Here is a 12,805-nt window from a genome sequence, read left to right on the forward strand (position 1 = left end):
TGAGTGCTCACTGGAAGGGCAGATCCTGAAGCTGAGGCTCCAATACTTTGGCTACCTCATGAGAAGAGAAGACTCCCTGGAAAAGACCCTGATGTTGGGAAAAATTGAGGGCACAAGGAGAAGGGGACGACAGAGGACGAGATGGCTGTACAGTGTTCTCGAAGCTACCAACATGAGTCTGACCAAACTGTGGGAGGCAGTGGAAGACAGGGGTGCCTGGCATGCTCTGGTCCATGGGGTCATGAAGAGTCGGACACGACTAAACAACAACAACCTATAAATATCTCCAGGTCACCTTCCATTTATTTTCCTGAAGAGTTTGAATCTGCATTTGTGGCTTGCTTATATTTGTGTCTTATCTCTGCTTCTCCCCTTCTAATCTCTTGCAGCTAACTTCTTGTCAACTTCCTTCCCTTCAGCTCAGGAGGCCTTATTCTGCCATAATTTTCTGTGCTCCTCAAATGATACAATTGCTTGGTTCAGTTGGTTAACTTTCCTACAATGCCTATCCCATCTTCAGAATTTTTGGCGTTATCATTAATAAAATGTAATTGAAAAGGTATAAAGGCTCCTCAATTGAGTGAGTTAAATGTGTTTTTCTTATAAACCTGGACTAAATGAACAAAGCAAGCATTTCTCAAAAAATACTGAGTAAATATTTTTGCAGAAATGTTCGCACATCTGTATGCAATAATGGATAAGCTACACATTTGATAGCCCATTTGGACACGCAAGCAACAGAGCCGCTTTTGAAGTCTGCCTTTATTGCTTCATAGATTCATTTATAACATACCATTAAAAGCCCAAGTACTCAAAACACACCAGGAATCTGAGTTTTGAAACAAAATGAAGTAGACGTTGCACCATCTGTGTGCAGTTAGTCCACAGTGTTTACAATAGCGCTACTACATTATTAATAGAGAGTCTGAAAGTAGATTGAAAATATAATTTTAAAGCCAAATCTCACACAAACACTAAAAAAAAACACCAAGTCAATTCATACTTTCCCATGAACTTGAAGGAAAGAACATTAACAACATCTCCAATGCTTTTAGTGCATCAGATCAAGAATTTGTTGAAGCTTACCAGGCATAATAATCTCAGGAAACCCCATTTTGCGAGCCACAGCTGTGGTTCTATCAACTAAATGAGGGAATTCTTTTCTTATCTGATGAATATCTCCCGGAAGAAGCTTCAACGTTACCCATAAACCTGTAACATTAAGTACAATGCATTAGTTCAGAAAAAGCTGTTTATAAAAAGGTATTCTTCAAGTGCAAAACAATTTCTTAACATTTCCTTAACCTTTGGTGGTAATAAGGCAACAGAGCATCTAATTACACAAGCTGTTCCGAATCAGACAAAAGGACTACCTTGTCCAGCATCCTGATTAGCTCAGTGGCCACCCAGGTACCACAAACAGGATGTCAGCGCATAGTACTCTCCTACTCATGGTCATAAGAAACTGGAACTTGAGGCACATCACCTCAGGTACTGTTGGAAATATAGGAATTGTAGCCATTGGTGGCTTTAACAAACACATGGGGATAAAGCCATCTAAAGTGGGGGCCATCCATCACCATATTACGGTAATTGGAAGCAAATTCCATAGTTTTATCTATGTGCCGTGTGACTAGTCCTTTTCTATTTCTTACTTGAATCTCTCATCGTTCAGTGATCCCAGGTGGGTTGCTATTATTATTAATAATAATTTATTTAATGCCTGCACTTCACTTCATATTATGTGAGATGGGAAAGATTGCACTCTTGCAAAATATCACTATCTGGTAAAGAAGAACCTTAGAAAAGGTGTCTTGTTTTGGCCTACAACTCCCATGATCCCTAGCTAACAGGATCAATGGTTGGGGAAGATGGGAATTGTAGTCCAAAACATCTGGAGGGCTGAAGTTTGGGGGTGCCTGGGCTACATTCAAGCAACGGAAACAGGACCTTAGACAGGCGTGTGTACCTTTTCATCCTCCACCCAGGGAAGCAAGAGGCAGGATCACATCTCATTCAAGCCATGCAAAAGCACTCAAGGATGGTGCAGAGCAGGGCCAATGAGGGGAGAGGAAGCATATCCTCGCACAGTCCTGAAGGCTCAACAGAGATGAATGAAGGGCTACATTTGGCCCCTACGTTTATAGGTTTATAAACTAAATGCACACATACCTGCTATGGCAGGTCTAGAAAACTAAACAGCAAACATGGACAGAGTATTGTAGCATTTCCAACTGGAAATGTTCACTATAAAGAGCAAGCAGTAACTCTCTAAAATGATAGGTGTGCCACGTGATAGCAAAATGGCGGAAAGACTTGCGTGCAAAAGTACTAAAGTGCATATATCAAGAGTAGTTAAGACTTTCATCAGCTGAGTAATCAAACTTCCCAATGAAGCAAGGAGGTGCCCGTGGAAAAAAAAGGCAATGTCACAATGCTGAACACAATTCAATCAATTCCCTTCAGAACAATGTAAAAGTTATCAGACAAAACGTGAGGAATTACATCATTTCTAATGCTAACAGTGTAAAGTAAAGCGAAGTACCTACCCTGACCCTTGTGGTTAACTTCTTTAGCAGCAATCACTTTGTTTATTACAGTCTGAAGGAAATCATTCTCCCCTGCCACCCTGGGTGAAAAACGGGATGATATGTTCAACTGCTTGTGTCGAATGGCGTTATCCAAGGCTAGCCTGGAGGATGCACATGACGACCAACACCAAAAGGTAACAATGGATGGGGGACAGAAAACCAGAAGTCACAGTAACAAGAAACAGAGGAGCGTATCACATAGTTGACAAAGAGTGTTCATTAGTCAACACGAAGACGGAGGATAGGAAAGGGAACAACAGAGACATAAGAAGATAATCAGGAAGATGTAAATCTAATTAAGAGAAGTAAAGCAAACTTGTGATTCCAGAAATGTACACCAGATCCCAGCTCTGTTTACAGATGAAAGACGAAAAGCCTGAGAAATTACATATAAAATAACAAAACACCAAAATGTAAAACATACTACTCCATGGAATGCTCAAGACTAGCTTCAGAAGTGACGTGAATTAAGCCGTAGCTTAATGAGAGTTAACAGAAGGGTGAAAAGCAAAGCTACTATGCACAGAAGTAGCTTCGAGGAAGGGAGAAAATAAGAGGAAATTCAAGAAACGTTTTTACTATGGCTGAACAAGATGAAATTGAAGTTATAAATGAAATGCAGCATTTTGAAAAATCGTATCTACTACGCCATAGTGCCATGTGACAGCCGTTGTGTTTGTATTCATTTCACTGGCTATGAAATAACCAGGATATGAAAAGAAAAATGCCAAGTGGCACAACAAAGGCACAACGTGAAATGAGTAAGAAAAAATTGCTTCGCATCTTCAGCTCTTAAGTCAACATTGGGAATGACAAAGCTATTCATCGCCAGTGCACGTTGCTCATTCCTGATGCAGAGTTTTTCTGAAAAATATTTTAATCTACCATGGGAGAGGAGAGGGGGAAAGAAAAGAGAACCTTGGCGCATATTATTCTGCATCCTTACAAAATTCTGATTTATGCATACTGCTATAAATCAGATTTAATGGAGCAAGAAACTTGTAAGCATTTCACTAATATCTACTTTTCTTTATCCATAAATACACATTGTCAGTGTTCATCCTCGTCTCCCAATACACTTGTCGCAGCTTAACTTATAACTGTCACATGAATGGAAAGTAGTCTTCTTCCAGGGTCCCTGAATTACATCTAGCTTCATTTTAAACTACAATACTTTATTAACCATAATTACTGTAAAAACAAAAAATTTGAAGGACCCATAAATTGTCACCCTGTATTGATCCAGCAACTGAATATCGTTTCATCTACCCTCCAACATCCCACTTGGTTATTTTATCCAGGTTTCCACGTAAATTTACTTCAATGTTCTTATGTCTACTGCTTTTTTCTTTAAGCAGCATGTGTTACCCAAAGTACACCTGATCACAAACTACATAAGAAAATATTGCCAATGCCTACACAATGCATAACCACTGTCCACAATGTGCATTATTTGGAGATTTACTTATTTACTTCCTGAAATTTATATACCACTTGACTGTAGAGAGAAATCTCAAAGTGGTTTTACAGGAAGACTTAGGATTCACCCTGTCCTGTCAGTGGAAGCCCCACACAAGGTCTTCCACTTGCACAGTGGGGCTTTCCCTCCTCTCCCCACCCCATGTGCCACTCCCCGCAAATTGGCTTGGGGGCCCCAAGAGTACCCTCAGAGCAGCACATGGGGGGGAGGAGAGAGGAATCATGGCAAGTTACAACGCTTGTGTAGACAGAATACTTGGAAAAGTGAAACATTGAATTCCACCTTTAGTAAAGTGCCCAAAAGCATTCACCTGTAAGCTTACTGAAAGCCCCCAAAGAAGCAAAACCATTTCTCACACTGTGCTATCAAGATTCTGTATCGCTGCCCTTAATTATTTCCAGAGAACATAATGTATTTCAGTACCTATGGCTGCTCAACGCTCTCACATCTCTACAAACTAGGAAACTTGTGCTCAATTTAAATTTCTTATTCAGGCCTTGACTGCAGTCCAGACATTTCTGTGCATGATAAGCTCTTGGGAGTTATGTGAGGGCTCCCTTCTATTTCAGTTGAGGTGACCAACCAACACACACAGCTCTTTTCTTTCATCCAGAGAAATGGATGGGAAGCCCTTCCAAGTGGGGAGCTCTATAGCTAAATTGGAGCTTCCTTTCCCACAACAGTAATAAGGACAGACTTTGAGTGTTTGCTAATCAAATCTTAACATAACAATCTGGAAATAGCAGCAACAATTGCTTACGTGTGAACTATATACAGGTCAATTATACATCCAATGTGTCCTCAGCTTACACACATCTACACAAGCAAAAAGCTACACAGAAATTCAAAGCTATCTGATTACAGTCATACCTCCGTTTAAGTACGCCTCGGTTTGAGTATTTTCAGTTTAAGTACTCCGCGGACCTGTCTGGAACGGATTAATCCACTTTCCATTACTTTCAATGGGAAAGTTCGCTTCAGGTTAAGTACGCTTCAGGTTAAGTACTCCGCAGACTGTCTGGAACGGATTTATCCACTTTCCATTACTTTCAATGGGAAAGTTCGCTTCAGGTTAAGTACGCTTCAGGTTAATACAGACTTCCGGAACCAATTGTGTTTGTAAATTGAGGTACCACTGTAATTTCTTAAACAAAACAGGCTAAAAATAAGTGACTTTATAGCTAATTTGCTGTAATATTTATAGCTGCCATGCGCAGTACTATTTTTCCCTTTATTGTCATTCTCATTATCGAAACCAACTGAGCTAAATTCTAATCTGGAAAGTCATAATCCACTATAATATTGCTGGAAATCTCCTCTGACATTACTACTGCATTACTTTATACTTACGACTGAAATGGAATGAAGTGTTGCTTGTCCTCGTCATCTACTTTCCCATTAATTATGTCAGTTACATCCATTACTGAAATCAAAAAGAGAGAAATATCATTAAAGAGATCAACATCTAAAGAGAGGGGAAGTGGCAAAGAGGCATAAAGACATCTTTGTGCTTCACAACAGACAGTTTGGAATTATTCTACGACAAATATATTCTTATGTTCAAAGATAGCCCTGCTATATTCACATCAGGGGAAAAAGCAGAATCTTCTGAAGCTAATAATGGCTATGCATTTGTGCATCACATACTGAAACATGTTACAACTGATAACCCACTTCACTACAGAATAAATTCACACTTTCATGGCAGATGCTGTGAGACTAAAGATAATAATGGATCTCAGAGAGAAACTTGCTTTATTTTCTTTTTCACAACCTTTTACAAAATTTAGGTGTATTCTCCTGTGGGCATACAAATATGCATTCGGAATAGAATATACTTAAAAAACTCATTTGCAACTTGAAATATCCACTACCAAGTCTTCAAACTTATTTGTTGGAAATACCTATATGCTGCGCATCTTGTTATAAAATTCCACAGCTGCTTACAGAAACATAATCAATGAAACTCAACTTTAAAATAAAATTTATTTAAAGAAAACAAGAAACCAATACAACCAGGCAATGTGAAATGCTAGTTCAGTATGCTAGTTCAGTAAGGCAATTTGCACCAATCCAGGCATGGGTTAATGAATGAGATATCCAAGCCCAAAGAAAGCGGAAAGGTTCTCCTCAGCTTAACCAGTTAGGGCACATTCAGAAGACAGCATGCAATGGCTTGGTAACATAGCACCAGGAACAAACAATCTCTGAAGAGACACAGTTTTACTAACAGACATCACCATGATCAAGCAGTAAGGAGAAATACATTGTGTATATGCCAGTCCAGCACTGCCTCTGTCGGCCACTTATACCTGGATGTTTGTGGAGAAATGTCCTGCTTAAGTATACTATAAGGATCTAATGCACTAAAACCAGTCATCCATTCCCTTACATCACATCAGTATCAATATATTCTCTTCAAGCAAAGTCCTTAACGTCATATTCCATCTTTTTTCAACTCTTCCAAACAGGAAACTCAGTAATGAAAACAAATCCAGTACATTTCTTCAACTTGGTGCTGGAAGAGTAGGGATCAAGGCCAGCTTTTTGGATCACTGTAGTAAAGGAGTATATAGGGGGTAATTTGTCCACCTTTGGTCCCCACGCTGCACTCAGCTCTCACCTACGGCTCTTAGAAGCTGTCAGCATACAACAGCAGCCACACCCTGGGAATGGCTTCGACTGGCCAACTAAACCAGGTGGGCGCAACCAATGGGTCTCAAACCCTTAGTGAGTTAAGGACTTCCCCTGCATGTGAAGACAGATTCTGGTGAATTGAACAGACAAGACTCATTGTGAGTCCAACTGTCAGGAAGGCGGTTATTGCATGTGCTGTAGAGGGAAATGAGGGGCAGAGGGGGCTCATCAGCCTGGGAAGATAGCCCATATAAGAGAAGGAGAACTCTGATCCTAAATCTCTGCTGCCTTGCAGCTATACTCGTTCACAAGAAAGTCTTCGGGAGTAAACCCTGAGGAAAAATCTGTACCCACTGCCTTGTGGGACATCTTCAGGAGAAGAAAAGGCTAAGGAGTAAACCCTACACAAATCTAGAGTGGAGTCTCTAAGACGGTTGGATGCCTTCTAGGCCTCTTTTCTGGCAACACCTGCAGCCAACCTGGTGCCAAATGAATTACCCTGCTTTCCTTTGGATCACCACAGCCAGGGCTCTTGTCGTCTGGGGAGCCCACGCTTGTGCCTCAGGCCCTGAGATTATTCTTTGAGGCCCTTCTTCACATGCCTCCTCCACAAGAGGCCAGAAGATGGCAGCATGAGAATGGGCCTTCTCTGCAGTGGCTCCCCGTTTGTGGAATGCTCTCCCCAGGGAGGTTCGGCTGGCACCTTCATTATATACTTTTGGGTGCCAGATGAAAATGTCCCTCTTTAACCAGACCTTTGACTGATTGACATCCAATGCCCTTTTAAATATGCTGAGGGAGGGGGGGATTATTGGGCTGTCTTTGTTATTATTTTCATTATGTATTTTGTGGTTTTGATATTGTCATTTTATGTTGTGAACTGCCCTGAGCTCTATGGGTACAGGGCGGAATAACAACAACATCTAGAGATCACCAGGTTGTCTATCCTAGCTCTGGTCAGTATGACATGATGATTCAGCTCTACCATCCCTATTAAATGCTGCATGCCATTTTTTTAAAATCCTTATCCAGTTTCATACTGCATCATTTCTCCGCCCATCCCCTTCCATTCTGGGAAATTAGCACTTTACATTTTATGCAGCAAATATTATGTTTGCCATAGCTACCCTGCTTCTGCACTAGGGCTCTTCTGAAACAAAATATATAAACATGTGAAGGGCACATGCACATTCCTTGGCAAGCTGCAAGTGATCTAGGCATAAAATTCAGTAAATCTAACCAACAGGCTGAATAATTATTCTCAAAACTTCAATATGCCAAGTCAGCAGTTGTTCAATACCAAACAGCTGCTCTTACTTGCAGAACATTTTGACAGTGCACCTAAAGAGAATGGATTACCTGCTACGCCAAAAGGTCGCCGGAGGCCAGAGGTTAGCTTTCTTGTGTTGTTGTCTCTTAGTTCCATTCTGCCTACTCGCACGATCTGACAGACGAAACTGATTTTCTCTCTTTTCAGGTCTTTGCTGCCAAGGTCCTAGAAATGTTAAGTTTTCATACCTTTACTTTGCAAACTGCATGTACACATAAGAGTACATAAGAAGAAATATCTTTTGAGGTGCTCAAGAGAACAGAAAGTGACAATTTCCCATTATTAGTTACAATCTAACCCCTGTTAGAATGCCTCCCCCCTTCCAAAGCCAACAAATGTGTCTGGATTACATAAGAATAAAGATTATTTGCTATTTAGCCTTCTCAGTTTGCCATCCCCTCAACCGTTATTTGCATGACAAAAAGTTTCATAACAATCAAGGAATACATTTGCATGGAAATGTTTAAAATGACTAGAGAGTCCTGAACAATTCCTACTCATTTAAAAATGTATTTCCCACACAATCGTCAAAGAGTCTTCAGAAATGGTTCACATGACCTTTTTTCCCAGTGCAAAAGCATCAAAAATCTTGGTACCCTTAGCAGCTCAAAGAATTTCCTGCAGCATGTGTCAGAATTGAGCTAAAGCCACATGAAAGTCCATGTGGGTTCAAAAAGAACAAAACTAGGAGCAAGTGAAATACTGCCTATGAGACATATATGGCCAATTAAAGCCATACTCGGATGCTACAGGAGTGCTATGCTGAAGTCTGTATACCAAGAAAGGAGGACCTTTTTAAAAAATAAAAAATAAAATCCAAGAACTAAATCCCCTCAGGGCATAATTCTCAGTACCCTATGCCAACAGTGAGCACAGGAGAAAGTGGGTGGAACAACAGAGGCTGACCTTTGTACTAGGGTAGGTGACATCTGGTTTTCAACATCGTGATATATCACCAGCTGAACATCACGATTTACTGATATATCACAATATCTGAAATAAGGATGGAACTATGTAGAATCATTGACTGGCTTCACGGTTTTTCCCACATTGTGATTTTTATATAGTACACACATACACATCATGATTTGCGATATATTGCCAGGTCAAAAACTATTAAACCAATATCACAATATGGACGTCAAACCAGTTTTGGATGCTATACCACCCAGCCTGTAGGCTACATTCAAGTGATTCAAAAGCCAGAGGTTTCTGCACTCACACTTCTCTATCCTCCATAGAGGCAAGCATTAGTGCTCAAGGACATTTTATAGCTAAGTAAAACCACCTGTACAGAGAAGTGCTAATGAGGGGTGTCGCCTGGAAAGAGTCTGAGAGAGACCGGAGGGCACGGTAGGGCTAAAGCACAGCTCTGCTCCTTCCTGTATATATCTATGCTCTGGAAGAAAGGAACGCATGAACAGGGCTACCAACCCAGCTCCAGTCCTTGAAGGCAGAAGCTAGAAGGCAAACAATGCCCATTTCTGCACCAACCTGAGGCAGGTGTGCAATGGGGCCAAAGGAGACTTTGGCAGGAGCATGGGAAACGGCACTACACCAGATCAGACTGTTGGCTGATCTAGCTCAGTATTGCCTTCACTAGCAGCCAAGCAGCTCTCCAGTCTTTCCCCGCCCTAGAAATGTCAGGGGTTGAACCAGAGGTTGAACCAGATCCCTTTAGCAGTGCTCTGTCACGAAGCAATGGCCCTCCCCTGCTGGAGATTTCCTGTTGCCTCACAAACTATTGAAGCAATAGAATACCGCAAAAGTTGCAAACTTACCGTGAACACTGCGCGGAGATTATGTAATCTATCTATGTCTTTTGGGAGCCCAGAACTCGACCACCTCACCAGATAATTCTCACTGTGTAAATAAACATATCAGTTTACCAACTACATCACATTTTTATAAGCAAAAGCTAAATATGTCACATTGTGACACATTAAAACATGCATTTTAACAAGCATACAGAGATTCTACTCAGCCAATATTGCTTCTGTTAGGCAACAGTGTTTTGTAGATGTGTAACATACACAAACACACACATTTAAGCAATAACAGGAACTAGGAATACACAGATTTGTTTCATTTTAAGTTCCATTTGGGCTGCAGAAGAAATGTGCTCTGGGAGAGTAAGGAGAATCCTGATGGATATCCCCCCCCCCCCGAATTACAAAAAAGGGCATGTTATCTGAAAGCTGGAAGAATTTAAATAGGCTTCTGAAGTTCAAGGTTTAGATTTTCTGTATCAATTCACGGTGCCGTTTTTCCAGATGCTTGTCAAAATGCGAGCACTAGGCCCATTTATACTTGTAAATGTGCTGTGTGCTTTGCAGCCTTCATCTTTGCTATCCTCAACAGGCATTTGTGATGTTCATCACTATAATTCCCACTTTAAAGGATTGAAGAGATAAATGCTACATCCTCTCTGAGAGGACTGCAATAGGAGTGTTTTGTGTGGCTCAGAGGAGAGCAGTGTGTTGAATGTATATCATGGGCACTCAAATTCTTTACTATCACCTTTTTAATATACAGTGGTGCCTCGCAAGACAAAAGTAATTCGTTCCGCGAGTCGCTTCGTCTTGCGATAATTTCGTCTTGCGAAGCGCAGTTTGCCGCGGGGAAAAAAAACAGTTGAAAAAATTTGTCTTGCGAAGCACGGCCATAGAAAACTTCGTCTTGCAAGTCACCAAAAACATCGCAAAACATTTCGTCTTGCGAGTTTTTTGTTGCGCGAGCTACTCATCTTGCGAGGTGCCACTGTATCTTCAGGAAGATGCATTTCCCTGCCATTCACAAGTAAAGTTTTTTAAAAAAAGAAAAAGAAAAAGAAAAAAGTAAAGAATGTATATGACTAGTCCTGTGCCTTTGGCATCAGGTAGTCTCTAAACTAAAATATAACGGTTAACAAAGCAAACAAAACATTCCCGTACAGCACTGACCTGATGAACTTGGATTCTAAAGGATCATACAGAGACATAAGGACTTCAGCATCTTCTCCGATTTTGCAGACAACGTTTTTCAGGTTTACAAACAAGGCAAATGAAGGTGTCGCAGCAAACTTGGCTTGCCTACTAATGTCAAGATTCTGCTTTTGAGACTGAAACAGGAGATAATTTTTAAAGAACTTACTGAGTACTCTGTGAGGACTAAGAAACAAGCTGACCCACCACGATACAAACATATGTATAAATCCAGTCTTGCAAATATTTGTGCATTTGGCTCCTTTTCATAGCTCACTAATCTGTTCCCTCTCCACTCTCACTCCATGGATCTTTCATGTGTCATAGGCAGCATGCAACTAGGCTAGAAACTGTCAGGGGGGTAAGAGAAGGAAGGACAATTTCAGGGGTGGAAGAGCTGCCTTTCTTGGTCATTTACAACCAAGACATGGTTGCTGCAAACCTTCTCTCTTCTCATTAGAAACAGTAGTCTCCCAGATCTAAAAGATTCAGAGAGGTAGGCAGCATAGCACTGCAAGGCTGATAAAGTGGCAAGGGAAGGTTCAATTCACCAATTTTATCCTGCCCCAGGTGAGCAGACTAGTGACTAATTAAACCCTTGGAGGTTTTAAATCTATGATCTACAAAATCAAATGCTAAAAGCTACGGTGTCAACTAAAAAGCTGCTTATGTTCTTTCAGGACTGTAGCAAAGGCTGTAATTGGAGAAATGCGCAATGCCATTTTCGAAAACATAATCTTGAAAGCCATTCACAATCTAAATGTCATTGCTAGTCCTGAACACCATTTACACATTTCATAATGTATACTAGTATGCATTATGTTTTATTACTTTTTCTTCCAGCAGTCTTTCCTCCACTTGCTTGGAAGCTATTTCATGAGCTCTGAAAAGGCTGATGGTGCTGGTTTGCTCAGGATCCAATATATTGCCATCTTCGTCCCTTACCACTAGGTCTAAATCAAGAATTCTGTATGAAAAGGAAAACAACAGCAAGTGAATCAACTGCATTTTCTTATTCATCTGAACTAGACACAATTAAGCAGTTTGGTGCTTTCAAATACTCTGCTTTTTAGACAAAGCTGCAGGAGGATTCATAAATTCCCCGGTTTAAACCAAGATCAGAACCCAGCCATTTACAGAAGCAGACGGTGAATTCAAGGACTTTTCCAGATCCACGACATACGTCTTTGGTAAAGCCTAAATGAAGTTAGCTACTTCTGATGTACTGAGAGAACAGGGTAGGGGAAAGGAACATATTAAGAAAAATAAAAGTTCTGCCTCAGAACTTCCAAGAGAAAACAGAATTAGGTTGTAGCTCTCCTTCCATCGGGAGTCAAAACCTCTAACTGGACTCTAGGTAACAGGAGATCAATTTTAAAAGTTTCCAACATGCAGCTACTTAATCACTTCACAAATTACCAAGAAGTAAGTGCAACTAATAACAAAAGAGAAAAAAACCCTTCTAAAATGCAATGGCTCCCCAATGGAGTTCAAAGAAACAGAACTTCTCTGACTTTCCATATAATGGTCTTAAGACTTTCATTAAATTATCACTTCACATAACTGATGAGCGAAAAGGTGCTATCAAAAGCTGCTAATTGTTTGAGGCACCCTTAACAATAAGGATGCAGAATCCCTCCAATAGCCAGTCAGCAGTACTTATTTTACAACCCCAAAACCAATTGTATCCTCTATAAATATTTCACAAACAAAGCTAAAGTGCTGTTTTTACAATATGTCATGAAAAAGTTGGTTCTCGATTAAGTGCATCAGACATTTACTGAGAAACCGGCAAAGAAAGTTT

General features: G+C 40.5%; 1 protein-coding gene across 2 annotated transcripts in view; it reads right to left on the reverse strand.

Annotated features, from left to right (window-relative positions):
- The window catches only part of DOCK1 (dedicator of cytokinesis 1), a 370,976-nt gene that overhangs the window by 295,157 nt on the left and 63,014 nt on the right, over positions 1-12,805 (reverse strand). Inside the window, exons 7-13 of one of the 2 annotated variants that reach the window (XM_035138566.3) lie at positions 11,833-11,968; positions 10,981-11,138; positions 9,820-9,901; positions 8,068-8,203; positions 5,422-5,494; positions 2,550-2,629; positions 1,087-1,212 (exon numbers count right to left, since the gene is read on the reverse strand). In XM_035138566.3, the coding sequence (XP_034994457.1) occupies positions 1,087-1,212; positions 2,550-2,629; positions 5,422-5,494; positions 8,068-8,203; positions 9,820-9,901; positions 10,981-11,138; positions 11,833-11,968 (791 nt within the window). Of the gene's footprint in view, positions 1-1,086; positions 1,213-2,549; positions 2,693-5,421; positions 5,495-8,067; positions 8,204-9,819; positions 9,902-10,980; positions 11,139-11,832; positions 11,969-12,805 lie in introns of both variants that reach the window. The other variant, XM_035138565.3, reaches the window with a different exon arrangement.

This window comes from Zootoca vivipara, chromosome 5 (genome assembly GCF_965207765.1).
Source record: "Zootoca vivipara chromosome 5, rZooViv2.hap1.1, whole genome shotgun sequence".
Taxonomy (NCBI): domain Eukaryota; kingdom Metazoa; phylum Chordata; class Lepidosauria; order Squamata; family Lacertidae; genus Zootoca; species Zootoca vivipara.